Here is a 15,282-nt window from a genome sequence, read left to right on the forward strand (position 1 = left end):
TGACAACTTTGAATAGTTTTGTGTCATCTGCAAATTTAATCACCTCACTTGTCATTCCAATTTCCAGATCATTTATAAATATCTTAAATAGCACCAGTCCCAGTACAGATCCCTGTGGCACTCCACTATTCACCCTCCCCCATTCAGAAAAATGACCATTTAACCCTACCCTCAGTTTTCTGTCCAATAACCAGTTCCTAATCCACAAAAGGACATTGCCTCCTATCCCATGTCCTGCCCACAAGAAGTTGCATCAGAGAGGCGAGACATGGAGAGGAAAGGCTCTGCCAGACAGGGAGAAGTTTTCAGCGCTGCCTCTGCCGCGACCTGCCGCAGTTTTTTGCAGGAGCCTTGGAGGGGGGGAGGTAGACAGATGCTGGACCTGCACGGGGAGAGGGTTGGAAAGCCATCAGACCCGGGCACAGGGGAGGGATAAGGAAGAGGAGAGCTACACCCCTGGTTGGAAGAAAGTAAAAAATATGGAAAAAATCCCTGCATAGCTGTGAATAAAGCCTCATGGTGCCAGATCCAAGTCCGACTCAGCTGGAAGCCCAGAGGAGCAAGAGGAAACTGCTAGACTAACAACATCAACAACAACAACCAAAGAACTCTAAATCAGGGGTGGGCAAGCTTTATACACAGAGGGCTGCATGAATGTCAGTACTATCCCTACTGGGCCACACACAGAAAATTAACAAATGTGCCATATAAGTCACTGCTACAAAACTCAATATGATGACTGAATGAATATAAATGATTTCTGTTACCATATACTTGTCTTTCCAAACAGTTGTTAGCATTGTCAAACAAGTCTTGTCCTGTTGTTTTATCCTTCAGTAGTTCCACTGACCATAAAACTCTAGTTACTGACATTTGTGCGGGCCATTTTCTGCTCTAAATGAATCACTTTCCCAGCACAAGTGTCTGATGCTGCGTTATTTTCAACTCCAGATATGTAATAAAATGGACAAAGGCTGGAAACAGCTGAGACCTAGTTGTGTATGAATCAGAGGGCTTCAGAAGACCCACGCAGCCACCTCAGGGAAGCATTCTTACATTCCTCAATAAGACTTGCTGGAAGACCAAAGGGTGTGGACATAAGTGTCACCCAGAGGCACATTGATGTGTGATGTAACAGCTGCCTGTTATGATGTCAAACATCACATGACAGGGCAGGCAGAGAAACAAAGGAAACCAAACTCAAGATATTTCCAAGGAGATCAGGGCTCTAGCATTCCAGTGCATCACTGCGGCCTCTGTGTGTCTGGACTTGCTCACCCTGGCCTACAGCAGAGGCGAGTGAGATGAGGATAGCGGAAATAGGCAACAGCACTGGGGAGAGGTGACAGTCTGCATTTGGGAGGAGAACATGAAAGTTGTAGGTGCCATGGAGATGTCTGAGAAATGGGGGTCCCTGAGTACTAAGAGGGATAATAGGTTGGAGAAAAAGAGCGTATGGGAGTTTTTTTGGAGGGAAAGGGTAATTCTGGGAGTGCTGGGTTTGGTGGGGGTGGAAGGTCGTTAGTAATCAGAAATTCCCATTTGTGGAGGGAAGGGTGCCTGGAAGTGATAGAGAGGTCCGTGTAGTGCAATTTAGGGAGGTGAGAAAGGATAATTCCTAGTATAGAAGGAAGTAGCACACTACTTATGGGGATTTCAGTGTGGGACCAGGGTCACCTGGGGTGAGTGTGATACCTGTGGCATGGAGATTGGGGGTTCTAGTGGGATGGGATTTATTGAAAGTAGCTTTAGGGCTGTGATGTTGGGGTGGGGTGTTTACAGAGCATTAATGGATTCCCTTGGAATGATGAGGTCTTATGGGGAGGTTCAATCTAATTTCTGGCGCTACTGATCCTTTGACTCTGCTTTATTCTCCAGGTGAAAAGATGAAACCAGGGGTTAATAGAGGAGGAACAGTGTGCCCTGGGGTCAGCCTAAAGCCACTCCCATAGCTGTTGGCCAGTGGCACTCCCCTTTCACTACAGCATCCTCCCTCACTTTCCATCCCTTTCCTATTTGTTGGTGTCCCCACTCTTCCCATTTCAAGCTCCATGTCCGCATCTGATTCCAATCTAGCTTTCAGGAGGCGAGCACCTTTGCACCATGGCAGCCAAGCGCCCTCTCCATCAGAGTTCAGCCTGCAATCACAAGACTCGAGGATTTCAGTGAGTAGGATGGGGGGGGGGGGGGGTTGTGTCAGTGCTGTGTATGGTGTGGGAGAATGGAGCTTCGCAAGGGGCACTGGGCTAATCCCAGAGAGAGCCACTGAGTGTCCTGGATGAGGGGTGTTGAGAAGGAGTACAAATGGGAGAGGACTTGTCTGTGGTCTCTGGAGCTCTGAACAACAAGGCAGAAACAGTACATAAGGGCAAAAAAAAAAAAACCTTGCACAGAGTTGACGTTGTAGTTCCATGACAACTTTTTGACATTACTTTTAGGTGCGGGACATGCACACACATAATACACACACATGGCACATTTCCCATGCATGTCCAGATTTTAAAAATGTTAGCAGACTGCTCCACTGAGAAGTTGTCCTCATGTCAGCTCCAAATCTGCCAGAAATTTTTGAATGGTAAAGATAGACGCTCCTTTCTGTGCATCACATGGAATGCTCATTTTAATACTAGTGAGCTTGTTGTAATACATTTGCATAGGATTATCAGTAGCTGCTACCGCGAATGGTATACGTGACACAGAAACCCTTTGTGCATTAGATACTGAATAACGTGTGTGCTAGACTGGCTACAACCAATCTAGAACAAACATTGCAAGCAGCCTCTGTGGGGAGGTGGGGTGAGGGGTGATTGAGAAGAGAAATTACTGGTAGGTCCATTAATTCTTTATTTAAAATCTTTTATATAAAGAACACAAACCCAACAATCTCAACATAACCCCTAATCCCCCATCTACCCAAGTACAACCCTCCCCTACACCTCTAAGAAACCCACAAACTCCCACCCCAGCTCCCTTTCTCTTTAGTGAGTCCACAACTTCTCATAAAGATGACCAGCACTCAGTTTATTCATCCATCAATAGCGCCAGAGTTTCTCACAAATGCTCTGTAAAGGAGGTGCAGCAGTCGTTTTCCAATATTCTGCCAAAGTCATTCTGGCTGCTGCCAGCCCTAACATAGGATAGCAGCATAGCAGAGGATCTCATCTCCATTGCCAGAAAATGAGTGTAGAACATTAGGAGAAGCTTTATGACCTACACCAGCACTTACTTAGGGTAGGAGATGTACAAACAGCCAGAGAGTAGGAAAACAGGTACGGCAACATAAATTCCAGTACATGGATGTCTATCCCATATGTGTTTTAGAACCAGCTGTACCCTGTTCTAAAATACATGTGAGATGGACATCCGTTTGTGACATCCTGACTTGAGATGTCCATAGTCTGAGTTGGATGCCCTTTCTAAAATGCCACCCCACATTTTCAACTGAAATTTTGTCTTAATTTAAGAGCTTAAAAGCTATGCTTATAAATTTAGGCCTGCTTCATTTGTCTAGATTTCTAAAAATCACTACTGCTAAGCTCCTAACTTCTTTTCCTCACCCTAAATCTGGTCCTGTTGCCACCCACTTTTTATGCTGCTAAATTTAGGAGTTTACAGGTCAATATTCAAAATTTATTTATCTATTTATTAGGATTTATTTACCGCCTTTTTGAAGGAATTCACTCAAGGTGGTGTACAGTAGAGAGTTGCACGGGGACAGAAATCTTACCCATCCCCGCCCGTCCCTGCTGGAATCTAACCCATCCCCGCCCGTCCCCGCAAGAATTTAACCCATCCCCACCCATCCCCGTAAGAATTTAACCCATCCCAACCCGTCCCCACCCGTCCCCGCAAGAATTTAACCCATCCCCACCCATCCCCGTAAGAATTTAATAGTACATAAAAGAAAGTTCCAGTCAGCTCCCTCAGTCTCTCTCTGGATTTGAGCCACAGCACTGTAGGCAAGGAAGGAACGGAAGGTGGAAGTTGGAGCACTCTGGTGCGCACATGTAAGACTTGTCTCTGATTCACTTGCACTATGTGCTGAGAGGTCGCCACATGCACACGCCAGTAGGTCAGGTGACATCTGATTCTCGTGCTTGTGTCAGAGCTGAGGTCTGTGCACCAGCCTGGGAGCAAAGAGGATTAATAGTAACATAGTAAGTGACAGCAAATAGACCTGAACGGTCCATCCACTCTGCCCAATAGTCACACTCATGATCAATTCATCATTAAATGAGTGTGATATTATATACTTGATTATGGTCTTTCCTTCGTGTTTCTGGAACAAAGACCACAGAAGTCTATCTGGCCCTATCCTTATGTTCCAACTACTGGGGTTGCCGTTGAAGCCCATTCCAGCCTATTCATGTTCTCATTTGTGGGACACAGACCATAAAAGTCTGTCCAGCACTGTCCTCATGTTTCAGCCACTGAAGTTGCTGTCTAAGCCCTTTCCAGCCCATCCTACACCAGATTGCCATGTATGAGACACAGACCATACAAGTCTGCCAGGTATCAGCTCTAGTTCATCACAGCCAGAGTCGCCATCTAAGTGTCACTTGACATATCCGCCTTTTTGAATTCCGTCATCATTTGTGACTCTACCACCTCCTTAATGAAAGACTTTCCACATTTATGCTGTTAAAGCAAGGAAGAAGAGGAGGAGGAGGAGGAGACAGCACTCAAATAAATTGGTATTCAGTAGATGAGGCTGGTGCAGGTGCAGCTTACACTTCCATGGAAAGCCCACAGAACTGGTTCCATCCCCGCGGGAACCCCACAGAAACTGCCTCCGTCCCCACGGGAACCCCGCAGAACTGCTTCCATCCCCGCGGGAACCCCGCAGGAACTGCCTCCGTCCCCGCGGGAATCCCGCGGGTTCCGTGGGATTCCCACGGGGACAGAAGCCGTGCAGCTCTCTAGTGTACAGTGAGAATAAGTCAAACATAAGCAATAGTCAATTACAGCAGTAAAAATATTCAAACAATAATGAGTTAACTGGCCAGAAACTGCTGCTGACCAGTTAAATTACTTGTTTGGGGTTATCTGCTCGTTTTGGGGCCCTTTTACAAAGGCGCACTGAAAAAATGGCCTGTGGTAGTGCAGATGTGTGTTTTGGGCACATGCAGAATCATTTTTCAGCGCACCTGTAAAAAATGCCTTTTTAAAATTCTTGTCGGAAATGGATGTATGGCAAAATGAAAATTGCCGTGCATCCATTTTGGGTCCGAGAACTTACCGCCAGCCATTGACCTAGTGGTAAGGTCTCAAGCGGTAATCGGGCGGTAACGGTCTACGCACTTAAAATGCCGATTACCGCCCGTACACCAGAAAATAAAAATATTTTCTGGCGCACATAGCAGACGCGCGTCAAAAATGAAATTACCACAATGGCCACATGGTAGCCGAGCAGTAACTCAAAACTGACACACGTTGGGCATTAGTAGGTGCCTAGGTGGCTTAGTAAAAGGGCCCCTTTCAGCAGCACTTAACCGGTTATCGCTGCTAAAAATAACTGGTTAGCATCTAAGTGAAAGCCAGCTATTTTTGGAGGCATTCTGGGAGTGGAGTCACCACAGGGCCGATTAAGTGCTGATGTTCAGCACTTAACCGGCCAGGCTACCTACATAAATGGGACCTCATAAAAAACAGTCCTACCTTTTATGTGGCACCCCATTGCCAATTAAGGGGTCCTTTTACTAAGGCATGCTGAAAAATGGCCTGCAGTGCTGTAGGCACGTGTACTGGACGCATGCAGGTCCATTTTTCAGCGCGCCTGCAAAAAAGGCCTTTTGGCCGAAAATGGACAGGTGTCTAAATAAAAATTGGCGCGTGTCCATTTTGGACCTGAGACGTTACTGCCACTCATTCACTTAGCGGTAAGGTCTCACACGTTAACCGGGCGGTAATCGTCAGCACACGTACACTGCCGATTACCGCCCGGTTAGTGCCACACGGTAGAAAACAAAAAATATTTTCTGCCACCCGTATCGGACGCGCGTAAAAATTAGAATTACCACCCGGGGGGCATGCGGTAACCGGGCGGTAATTCTAATTTGATGTGCTTTGTACGTGCGTAGGTGGCTACACGCCTTAGTAAAAGGACCCCTAAGTTCTGAATATCAAACAGATCAGAATAAAAAGTGAACAAGCAATGTGTCTTCAGGTAAGACCTTAATTTATGGATGATTAATTGTCAACACACGTAGCTTGTTCACTTTTTTATTTTGATCTGTTTGTGTATTTTGAACTAACACATTCTTTTAATCATTCAGATTTATTTTCGGTTTTTAACAGCGTGATGCTAGCATTGCTCTGCGTATATCTCTCACTACTTTGAAGTGATGTTGCCATTTGTTTTTGGATAAGTTTAGTATTGCCTTTTGTGTATTTTTTCATGTCTCACTATATTATCACAGTTGTCTAAATAGTGTATTTTCAAGCTTTATAGTATTAATATACTACTACTACTATTTATCATTTCTATAGTGCTACTAGATGTACGCAGCGCTGTATATTTGAACATGAAGAGATAGGCCCTGCTTGACAGAGCTTACAATCTAATTAGGACAGACAAACAGGACAAACAAGAGATAAGGGAATATTAAAGTGAGGATGATAAAATAAGGGTTCTGAACAAGTGAATAAGGGTTAGGAGTTAAAAGTAGCATCAGATTGCTGTTTAATCTCTCTCCAGGTCTGGGCTGTAATCACTCACCCAGAGGAAGTCAAAGGTTCATGTTCAGGTTGTTGAAGGTTGGAAGTAAGACAGCAAGAGGGAATAAAATGAAAAAGGAAAGATAACTATAGCATAAAAAGGATATAAGGAATATGGAGGAGATAGATGATAGAGAACTTATAAAAGAGACCCTTATAATGAATACTAAGGCTACAGCAGTGTTCATGTCACAATCGTCAACAACATCAATGCCAAGCTAGCCATGCATCCACCTTCATCCCACTGCCCACAGAATCAGCAACTTTACCCTGTACTGTTTTACGGCAGGGGCGTAGCCAGACTTTGGCGGGAGTGGGGGTCCAGAGCCCGAGGTGAGGGGGCACATATAGTATAGTTGTACTAATGATTGCAGTATTAGCAGTGTGATGTTCAGCACAGTTTTGTAGGTTTCCGTTAACATGTTGTTAGTTTTTCTTCAGAGTATAGACAGCATTGTTCAATGCACCCCTTTTTTATTATACCATATGGTCACAATTTCTTTCATGGCATTGTATGGCAACAGGATTTTACTTATTCTGCTTTTTATATTTATTCTGATTACTCTTGGTTTTTACAGAGTGATGCCAGCAGGGCCCTTCATGTATCTATTACTGTTTTGGGGGTCTTTTTACTAAGGTTCACCGAAAAATGGCCTGTGCTGTTGTAGGCGCATGTATTGGACACGCGCAGGCCCATTTTTCAGCGCACCTGCAAAAAAGGCCTTTTTTTGCCAAAAACGGACGTTGCGGCAAAATAAAAATTGGCGCTCGTCCATTTTGGCCCTGAGACCTTACCGCCACCCATTGACTTAGCGGTAAGGTCTCACGCATTAACTAGGCGGTAACCATCAGCGCACATACACTGTCGATTACCACCTTGGTTAGCGCCACACGGTAGAAAATAAAAAATATTTTCAGTAGGCATTCAGTGCCCACGTGATCCAAAGTGGCGTTTGCTTGGTCTGGGCAATCGAAGAGGTCTGAAACGGCAGCGTAAGTTTAAACGCCTCTGTTTTGCTGCAGCAAAGTCTGTAATTGCCGCCCATTGGAAGAAGGACAATGGCCCTACACTATCTAGTTGAATCCTGAAGTTAAAGTTGATGGGAGAATTGGAGAAATTAACGGATCTTCGGGGGGGGGGGGGGGGGGGTCGGTTTCATCCCTTGGTGGATGAGTGGTCTCACCTGTATCGATTACTGCAAGGTTCTTGTTGGGGAGGGAGGGGGAGGAATGGGAGAGTGGATTGGGATATTATGTTAAAATATGTTGTATGCTATGTCCATTGAATATTTGTTTGGTGTTTTACTATCTTGCATTGAAAATGGACAGATTTACTTTGTGTATTCCTTTTCTTATTCATTAATCAACATTTATTGTAAAGAAAAAATATATATATATATTTTTATTCAGACTGTTTGGCTATGTCCTTGAGCACACATACTTTGTGGACTCAGCGTCCTCCCGCCCGTTCTTTGCTAGCACTCAAAGTTGTTTTGGCGTTTAGCAGAGGACTCTCGTTTATCGCCGCTGAAGAAGGCTTGTTGCCGAAACACGGACCGTGTAGGGTCCCAATAAATTTTGTTTGGAGCTCTTACTTCTGTGTTTGGACTGATCACTTGGATTTGGTCTTCTTCCACCCTTGGTCTGTTTTGCTTGCATTGAAAATGGACAGATTTACTTTGTTTATTCCTTTTCTTATCCATTAATAAACATTTACTGTGAAGAAAAAAAAATATATATTTTTGGACAAGCATATTGGATGTGCGTAAAAAATGGAATTGCCATCCGGGTCTCGCGTTGGACATACGTAAGCGTCTACGCACCTTAGTAAAAGGGGGCCCCTTGATGCGGTGTTGCTATTTGTTTTTGAATAACATTAGCATTGTCTTTCATGTATAGTATTTTTTATGTCTTACTATTCTGCCAAACCTGTCTAAATAGCCCATTATATGTATTTTTAAGTTTTATAGCATTTACACAGTTATACCAACCGTTGTAGTATCAGCAGTGTGATGCAAGCACTGTTTGTTAGGTTCCTGTAACCTTATTGATATTTTTCTTTGGAGTACAGACAGCATATTCATATATATTGATCCTTTTTTCATTACAGCATGTAGTCACAACTTTTTTCATGGCATTGTATAGTCATGTGTTCAGATCTGTGGATCATGGTTGGTTTTTAAAGTACAATGTGAAAAAAAGTATATACATATCCTATATAATAATTCTCACCTCCAGTGTTCTAATATGCCTGGTACCGTGGCTCCCTTGGAGGTGGTCTGCTAGGCAGTTTAGAATGCACTGACGTCAGTGATGTAACTGACAGCTGATTCCAAGGCGAGGGGGAGGAGTAGGGAAACACGCGGAGCGTGTTTCCCTACTCCTCCCCCTGCCTGGGAAACAGATGTCAGTGCCCCCCCCCTCGGCGCAACACCCAAACCCCTGCCCTGCAAAACCGCGAGCCCCTGCCTACCAATCAGCTCTCAGTGCCCCTCCCCTCGGCGCAACACCCAAGCCCCTCCGCCCCAGCGCAGCACCCAAGCCCCTACCCCCCCCCCGATGCATCGCCCAAGACCCTCCCCCCGGCGCATCACCAAAGCCCCTACCCTCCCTCTCGGCCACATCAACTCCCTCGCCACCCGCAGCCGCCAATACTAACGCTGTCCGACCGCTGCTGCTTCTCCTGTGGAGCAGCAGTGGCCGGTACAAAAAGAAAAAAGCCAAAAAAAAGATTTTTAACCTGAAACGCGGCTCCGTAGACAGCCATCTGGCATTCGCTGTCGTCACTGCAGCCACTCCTCCTCTCCCCTCCACGTCACTGCCCCTGCAGGAAGACCCCGGAGGATCACAGTGACGTCAGAGGGGAGAGGAGGAGCGGCTGCAGAGATGACAGCCAATGCCAGATGGCTGTCTACGGAGCCGTGTTTCAGGTTTAAAATCTTTTTTTGGCTTTTTTCTTTTTGTACCGGCCGCTGTTGCTCAACAGGAGACGCAGCAGCAGTTGGACAGCGTTAGTATTGGCGGCTGCGGGTGGCGAGGGGGTTGATGTGCCCGAGGGGGGGGGTAGGGGCTTGGGTGATGCGCTGGGGGGGTAGGGGTTTGGGTGATGCGCCAAGGGGGAGGGGAGGGTCGCTGGACATGGGTGGCTGGAGGGGGCAGGGGGAGGGGAGGGTCACTGAACATGGGTGGCTGCAGGGGGAGAGGAGGGTCGCTGGACATGGATGACTGCAAGGGGGGGCAGGGAAGAGGGAGGTGGGGAGGGGGTCCTGAGACCAGATGGGTGGCTGCAGGGGAGGGCAGGGGAGACAGAAGGGATGCTGCAGGGGGGGCAGGGGGAGAGGAGGGTCACTGGACATGGGTGGCTGCAGGGGGGGCAGGGGAGAGAGGTGGGTCGCTGGACATGGGTGGCTACAGGGGGGCAAGGGGAAAGGAGAGGAGGGTCTTTGGACATGGGTGGCTGCAGGGGGGCAGGGGGAGAGGAGAGTCGCTGGACATGGGTGGCTGCAGGGGGAACAGGGGAGAGAGGAGGGCCGCTGCACATGCGTGGCTGCAGGGGCAGAGTAGGGTTGGTGGGGAGGGGGTCCTGAGACCAGATGGGTGGCTGCAGGGGGGGCAGGGGAGAAAGGAAGGACGTTGCAGGGGGGGATTACCTTGCTAGCACCCGTTTCATTGCCTACCGAAACGGGCCTTTTATACTAGTTTACACATAATTATCCATTATTCTGATCAATATTTTGTTTGTTCAGTTGATAATATACATTCATTATTGCAATCTGCCACATTGTGGGCATTTCCTATTGTTTCTTTCATATTAAGTTTTCTGTTTATTGTCTTCTCTCTCAAGGCGGACTTTCATATATTTTCAGTAAAAACTAACTCATCTAGTGTTGCTTGGTAGATAAGCTATTAGTCTTTTTCTTTATTGTTTCTCCTTTCTATTACTTAATTGTGGGCACACTTGTATTTTATCAGTCACCACAGGTTCTTGTCACTTCACTTTGTTACAGTACTCATCTTTATTCACATCCTTCTTTACCACATCACTTCAGTTAACTTTTTGTTACAATAAATACCACATTTCATCAGTATGTTCTCAGCCAGAGCCGGTGGTGGGAGGGGGGGGGGGGTGGTTGGGGGGGCAGGGATAGTGCTGGGCAGACTTATACGGTCTGTGCCCTGAAAAAGACAGGTACAAATCAAGGTAAGGTAGACACAAAAAGTGGCACATATGAGTTTATCTTGTTGGGCAGATTGGATGGACCGTGCAGGTCTTTCTCTGCCGTCATCTACTATGTTACCATATGTATATATGTTTCTGCTTGGGTTATTAATACACATATCTGATTTTCTATTGGTGTTTTATGCTTATGTTCTTTGTCAAAATACAGTATTCTGCATATTTTATTGTACTTTATGTAAAGTTTTTACTTTTTGTATTAATGTTTTACGTAATCTCTTATTTTTTTTAGAATTGATCCCTGAGGCAGGCGTTAGTTATGCCAAAACACTGCCCATGTCGGGTCTTTAATAAAGCACATTTGTTCCATTCTTCAGAGCCCTTTGTGTTTTTTTTTTCTGGACTGCTTGTGCTATGTACTTTGACCCTCTCTGTTGCATGTTGTATCAACTTAACCAGCCATGTCTTAGTTGCTGGGTATTCAATGCCGAAGCCTGGACATGGCCCGGCATTGAATTTCTGGGTTTAACGCTGGTGGTGGTCAGCAAAACACTCACCACTGCCCAGCATAAATCCTTTCAATATTGGGCCCTTGGTACACAACATCAGGCCTATTACTTTATTTTACTGTACCATAGTTTTGATTATTGTTGCATTACCATAGTAGCCCATATATTATTTTCACAGCAGGTCTCCAAAATCCAGGGCCCACCTCAGTTGTCTTTTCTCCTAATTGATGGGTTTTCTTGCTTTGGTAGGTGTGGGAGAGGGGCTGGCGACTCCTTCCTCATGCTCGGCTCCCTGAGTGGCTGAAGGACAATGACTTCCTGCTGCATGGGCACCGCCCTCCCCTGTCCTCCTTTCGAGCCTGTTTCCGCAGCATCTTCCGCCTGCATACTGAGACCTGGAACATCTGGACACATCTGATCGGTGAGTCCCAGCTCTCCCCATCTCTCGGTCTCCAAGTTTTCTTTTTACTGGCTGTTGTAATCAGAGGCCTTTTTGGAGCTCAGTGTTGGCCCCCATCCTCTATTGACAACAGCTCCTTAAGTCTTCTTTGGTCTGCTTGTGTTTTCCTCATTTTGATCACTTCCTTCTTTGCCTCTCTGTTTTCCAGGCTTCCTCTTCTTCCTGATTCTGGGCATTGGTTACATGTTCAGTCCCAATGTGAATTTTGCCGCTCCCGTACAGGAGAAGATAGTTGTTGGCATTTTCTTCCTAGGGGCCGCTCTTTGCCTGGGCTTTTCCTCACTCTTCCATACTGTCCACTGTCACTCCCCAAATGTGGCCCGCATCTTCTCAAGGTAAGTGAGATAGCTGCTTTGCTTCTCTGTCTCTTTTCTCTCCATCTGTGTGCTTCTGTCCCCCCCACCTCTGTGTTTCCGTCTCCATAGGCAGGGTAGGATTGGTACATAGACCAACTAGGCACACACCTAGGGCCCAAAGTCGAGGGGGCCTACTGACCAACCAGTTCTCCCACCTGAGAATGGTAAACTTCTGACAGATGTAGGATATTTGGAACCAGGGTAAGATTGCCAAGCATCGGTTTTAATTAAAGGAGGCTAGAGAATGGCAGAACCTTTGAATTGGAAATATAATCAGGACTTCTAATTTTAGAACTTAACCGATAGACACTGATGAAACACGCCTGGTGCACAAAATGGCAAATGTAAAAAAAAAAAAAATCCACTTTCCATAGTATTCTTTTATCCCTCCCCTTGTCTGCCTTAAATTGTTCACTCTGAATTTTTGCTTTTCCATGCTAAAGACTCCTCAGCTGCACAAATTATATATTTGACTCTACTGGAAGAGATACCTAGCAGTGGCATCTACACCATTAAGACACCGCTGAACAGTTTCTTGTACTTTCAAAGAACTCCTAATTAGCTGGAAAATAAATACCTACATTTACAATTGATAATCACCCAAGAATAGATGCCCTAAATTGCCAGTAGACAAGCAGTACATGCCTCCAGTCCTTGTCCAGATCCCCTAAATCCACATATTTCGTCTTTGCATCCTTGCCTCCACTCTTTCCTCAGGTCCCCTTTCCACTCTCTAGTTCATCTCTTCAAAGCAGTCCACTGAAGGCGCAGTCCTTCTGCTCATTGGCAACTCACTGCTACCATGTTACCCAGAGCCAGCTTCTGCAGTTTCCCTCAAACCTGGGAGGAGGGAAGGGGTAGAGATCATGAATGAAGATCCCCAGGTAGAGTGGAATAGAGAAAATGAATGACAGCCTGTACACGTATGTTTACCTAAGACCCAATCTATAGTTAATCTGTCTCCATCAATATGTTTTTCTATCTGTCTGTATCTTTAGCTAGATCTTACTAGCTTAAAAGAAATTTTGAAGGCTTTCCCAGAATTAAACTGGGTTATATTCACTCTCCATCCAAGGCAGCAGCGCCTCTTATGGGCTCTGCTAGGTCAAATGTATATCGGGCCTGTATAGTAGTCTTCCACCCTCATTTGCTGAGGAACTCTGTCAGGCCTCACACTAGGTTTTCTCAGCATTGGAAGAACAGTACTTTGTAAGATTTAATATATTTTTCTGAATCTTCTTTAAACATGATAATGAAGAGGTGACAAGGATGAACCATCCTAAAGAAATTTGCTACCCCAAATAGTGAGACTCAAGGCTAGTGAGTTAGATTTTTCAGATGATGTGTCCAGGATATAAATCCAAAAAGATTTAAGTGTATTATTGGTTTCCAAATGACAAAAGCAGCAAAATAATAATATTTGCTTTTCCTTGGAGCCTCTGAAAGGACACAGACAGTGGAAGCAATGTGGGAAAATTTGCTGGTCTGAACTTGGTTTCCACTCAGTGGCTAAGAGCGTGGGCATAGGTTTCAGTGCAATGTAGGTGCATGGAAAAGAGATGGGGTAAGACAGTACACAGGAAGGTGAGCTCAGAAAGCAATGAATCAGTGCACTGGCGCAGGTTCAGATGTCTTCAATTTAATTAACCGCTTAAGGACAGCCATCAAAGCGGAATACAAAGAGTAATAAAAATCTAACATTAAAACAGAAAAGAACACCAACTGTTATTAGAAAGGAACAGAAAAGAGAAAGGAGAACAAGAAAAAACAAAGCAGTCTTCTGTATAACCATAATTCCAGGCCCCAGCATATAGTTCCAACATCCTGCCAGTATTCCCCCAAGGGAACCAAATCACAGGTTAACCAAAAAGGCATTGTGACAGAACAGTGTGTTTTAAACCTGTAAAATTGCTTTTATTAACTCCTGAAGTGGATTTCTCTAGTTTGACCAGCAGGTGGTTTTATGTTAAAGCTGTATAGAAAAGTGCATGCCCTCTTTTAGTTTCACTTAGTGAAGAAGTAACTGTACAGTACTGTGAGCAGTATACTTTTAAAACTTGTTGAATGGGCTCTGATTGGCCTGGAATTTGAAATTACCCAGCAGTTGTTGCTGGTTGCCGCTTCAGTCTTAGTCCAGGAGAAAAGAGAGACATCTCTTTGCTAAGGCTGTGTAACAGTTATATATCCTGATCTTCCCAGGTACTGTTGAGACAATATACAAATGTCTAGTTAATGTTATAACTGATCCATAATTCAGTTACTTGTTATTGTTTGCTGATTGCACTTTTTTTTTTTGTTCATTGATTCAGTGTGACAATAAACCTGTTTAAGATTTGTAACAGAGTGGACACCCAGGAGGGAGTGGAAAACATGAAAAAGGATCTGTGGAAGCTAGAAGAATGGTCTAAGGTTTGGCAATTAAAATTCAATGCGAAGAAATGCAAAATGATGCACTTAGGAAGTAGAAATCCACAGGAGACGTGTGTGTTAGGCGGTGAGAGTCTGATATGTACGGATGGAGAGAGGGATCTTGGGGGTGATAGTATCTGAGGATCTGAAGGCGACGAAACAGTGTGACAAGGTGGTGGCTGTAGCTAGAAGGTTGCTAGGCTGTATAAAGAGAGGTGTGACCAGCAGAAGAAAAGAGGTTTTAATGCCCCTGTATAAGTCATTGGTGAGGCCCCACCTAGAGTATTGTGTTTAATTTTGGAGGCCGTATCTTGCTAAGGATGTAAAAAGAATTGAAGCAGTGCAAAGAAAAGCTACAAGAATTGTATAGGATTTGCGTTACAAGACATATGAGGAGAGATTTGCTGACCTGAACATGTATACCCTGGAGGAAAGGAGAAACAGGGGTGATATGATACAGACCTTCAAATATTTGAAAGGTATTAATCCGCAAACGAACCTTTTCTGTAGATGGGAAGGCGGTAGAACTAGAGGACATGAAATGAGATTGAAGGGGGGCAGACTCAAGAAAAATGTCAGGAAGTATATTTTCACGGAGAGAGTGATGGATACTTGGAATGCCCTCCCATGGGAGGTGGTGGAGATGAAAACGGT

The 15,282-nt window shown here is 45.1% G+C and overlaps 1 protein-coding gene across 1 annotated transcript in view; it reads left to right on the top strand.

The window, feature by feature from the left end:
• Positions 1 to 1,122: 1,122 nt before the first annotated feature.
• The window catches only part of LOC115462004 (adiponectin receptor protein 2-like), a 45,995-nt gene continuing 31,835 nt past the window's right edge, over positions 1,123 to 15,282 (top strand). Inside the window, exons 1-3 of the mRNA XM_030192051.1 lie at positions 1,123 to 1,299; positions 11,653 to 11,824; positions 12,012 to 12,198. Of these exons, the coding sequence (XP_030047911.1) occupies positions 1,123 to 1,299; positions 11,653 to 11,824; positions 12,012 to 12,198 (536 nt within the window). The remainder of the gene's footprint in view (positions 1,300 to 11,652; positions 11,825 to 12,011; positions 12,199 to 15,282) is intronic.

The sequence above is a fragment of the Microcaecilia unicolor genome, chromosome 2, assembly GCF_901765095.1.
Source record: "Microcaecilia unicolor chromosome 2, aMicUni1.1, whole genome shotgun sequence".
Taxonomy (NCBI): Eukaryota; Metazoa; Chordata; class Amphibia; order Gymnophiona; family Siphonopidae; genus Microcaecilia; species Microcaecilia unicolor.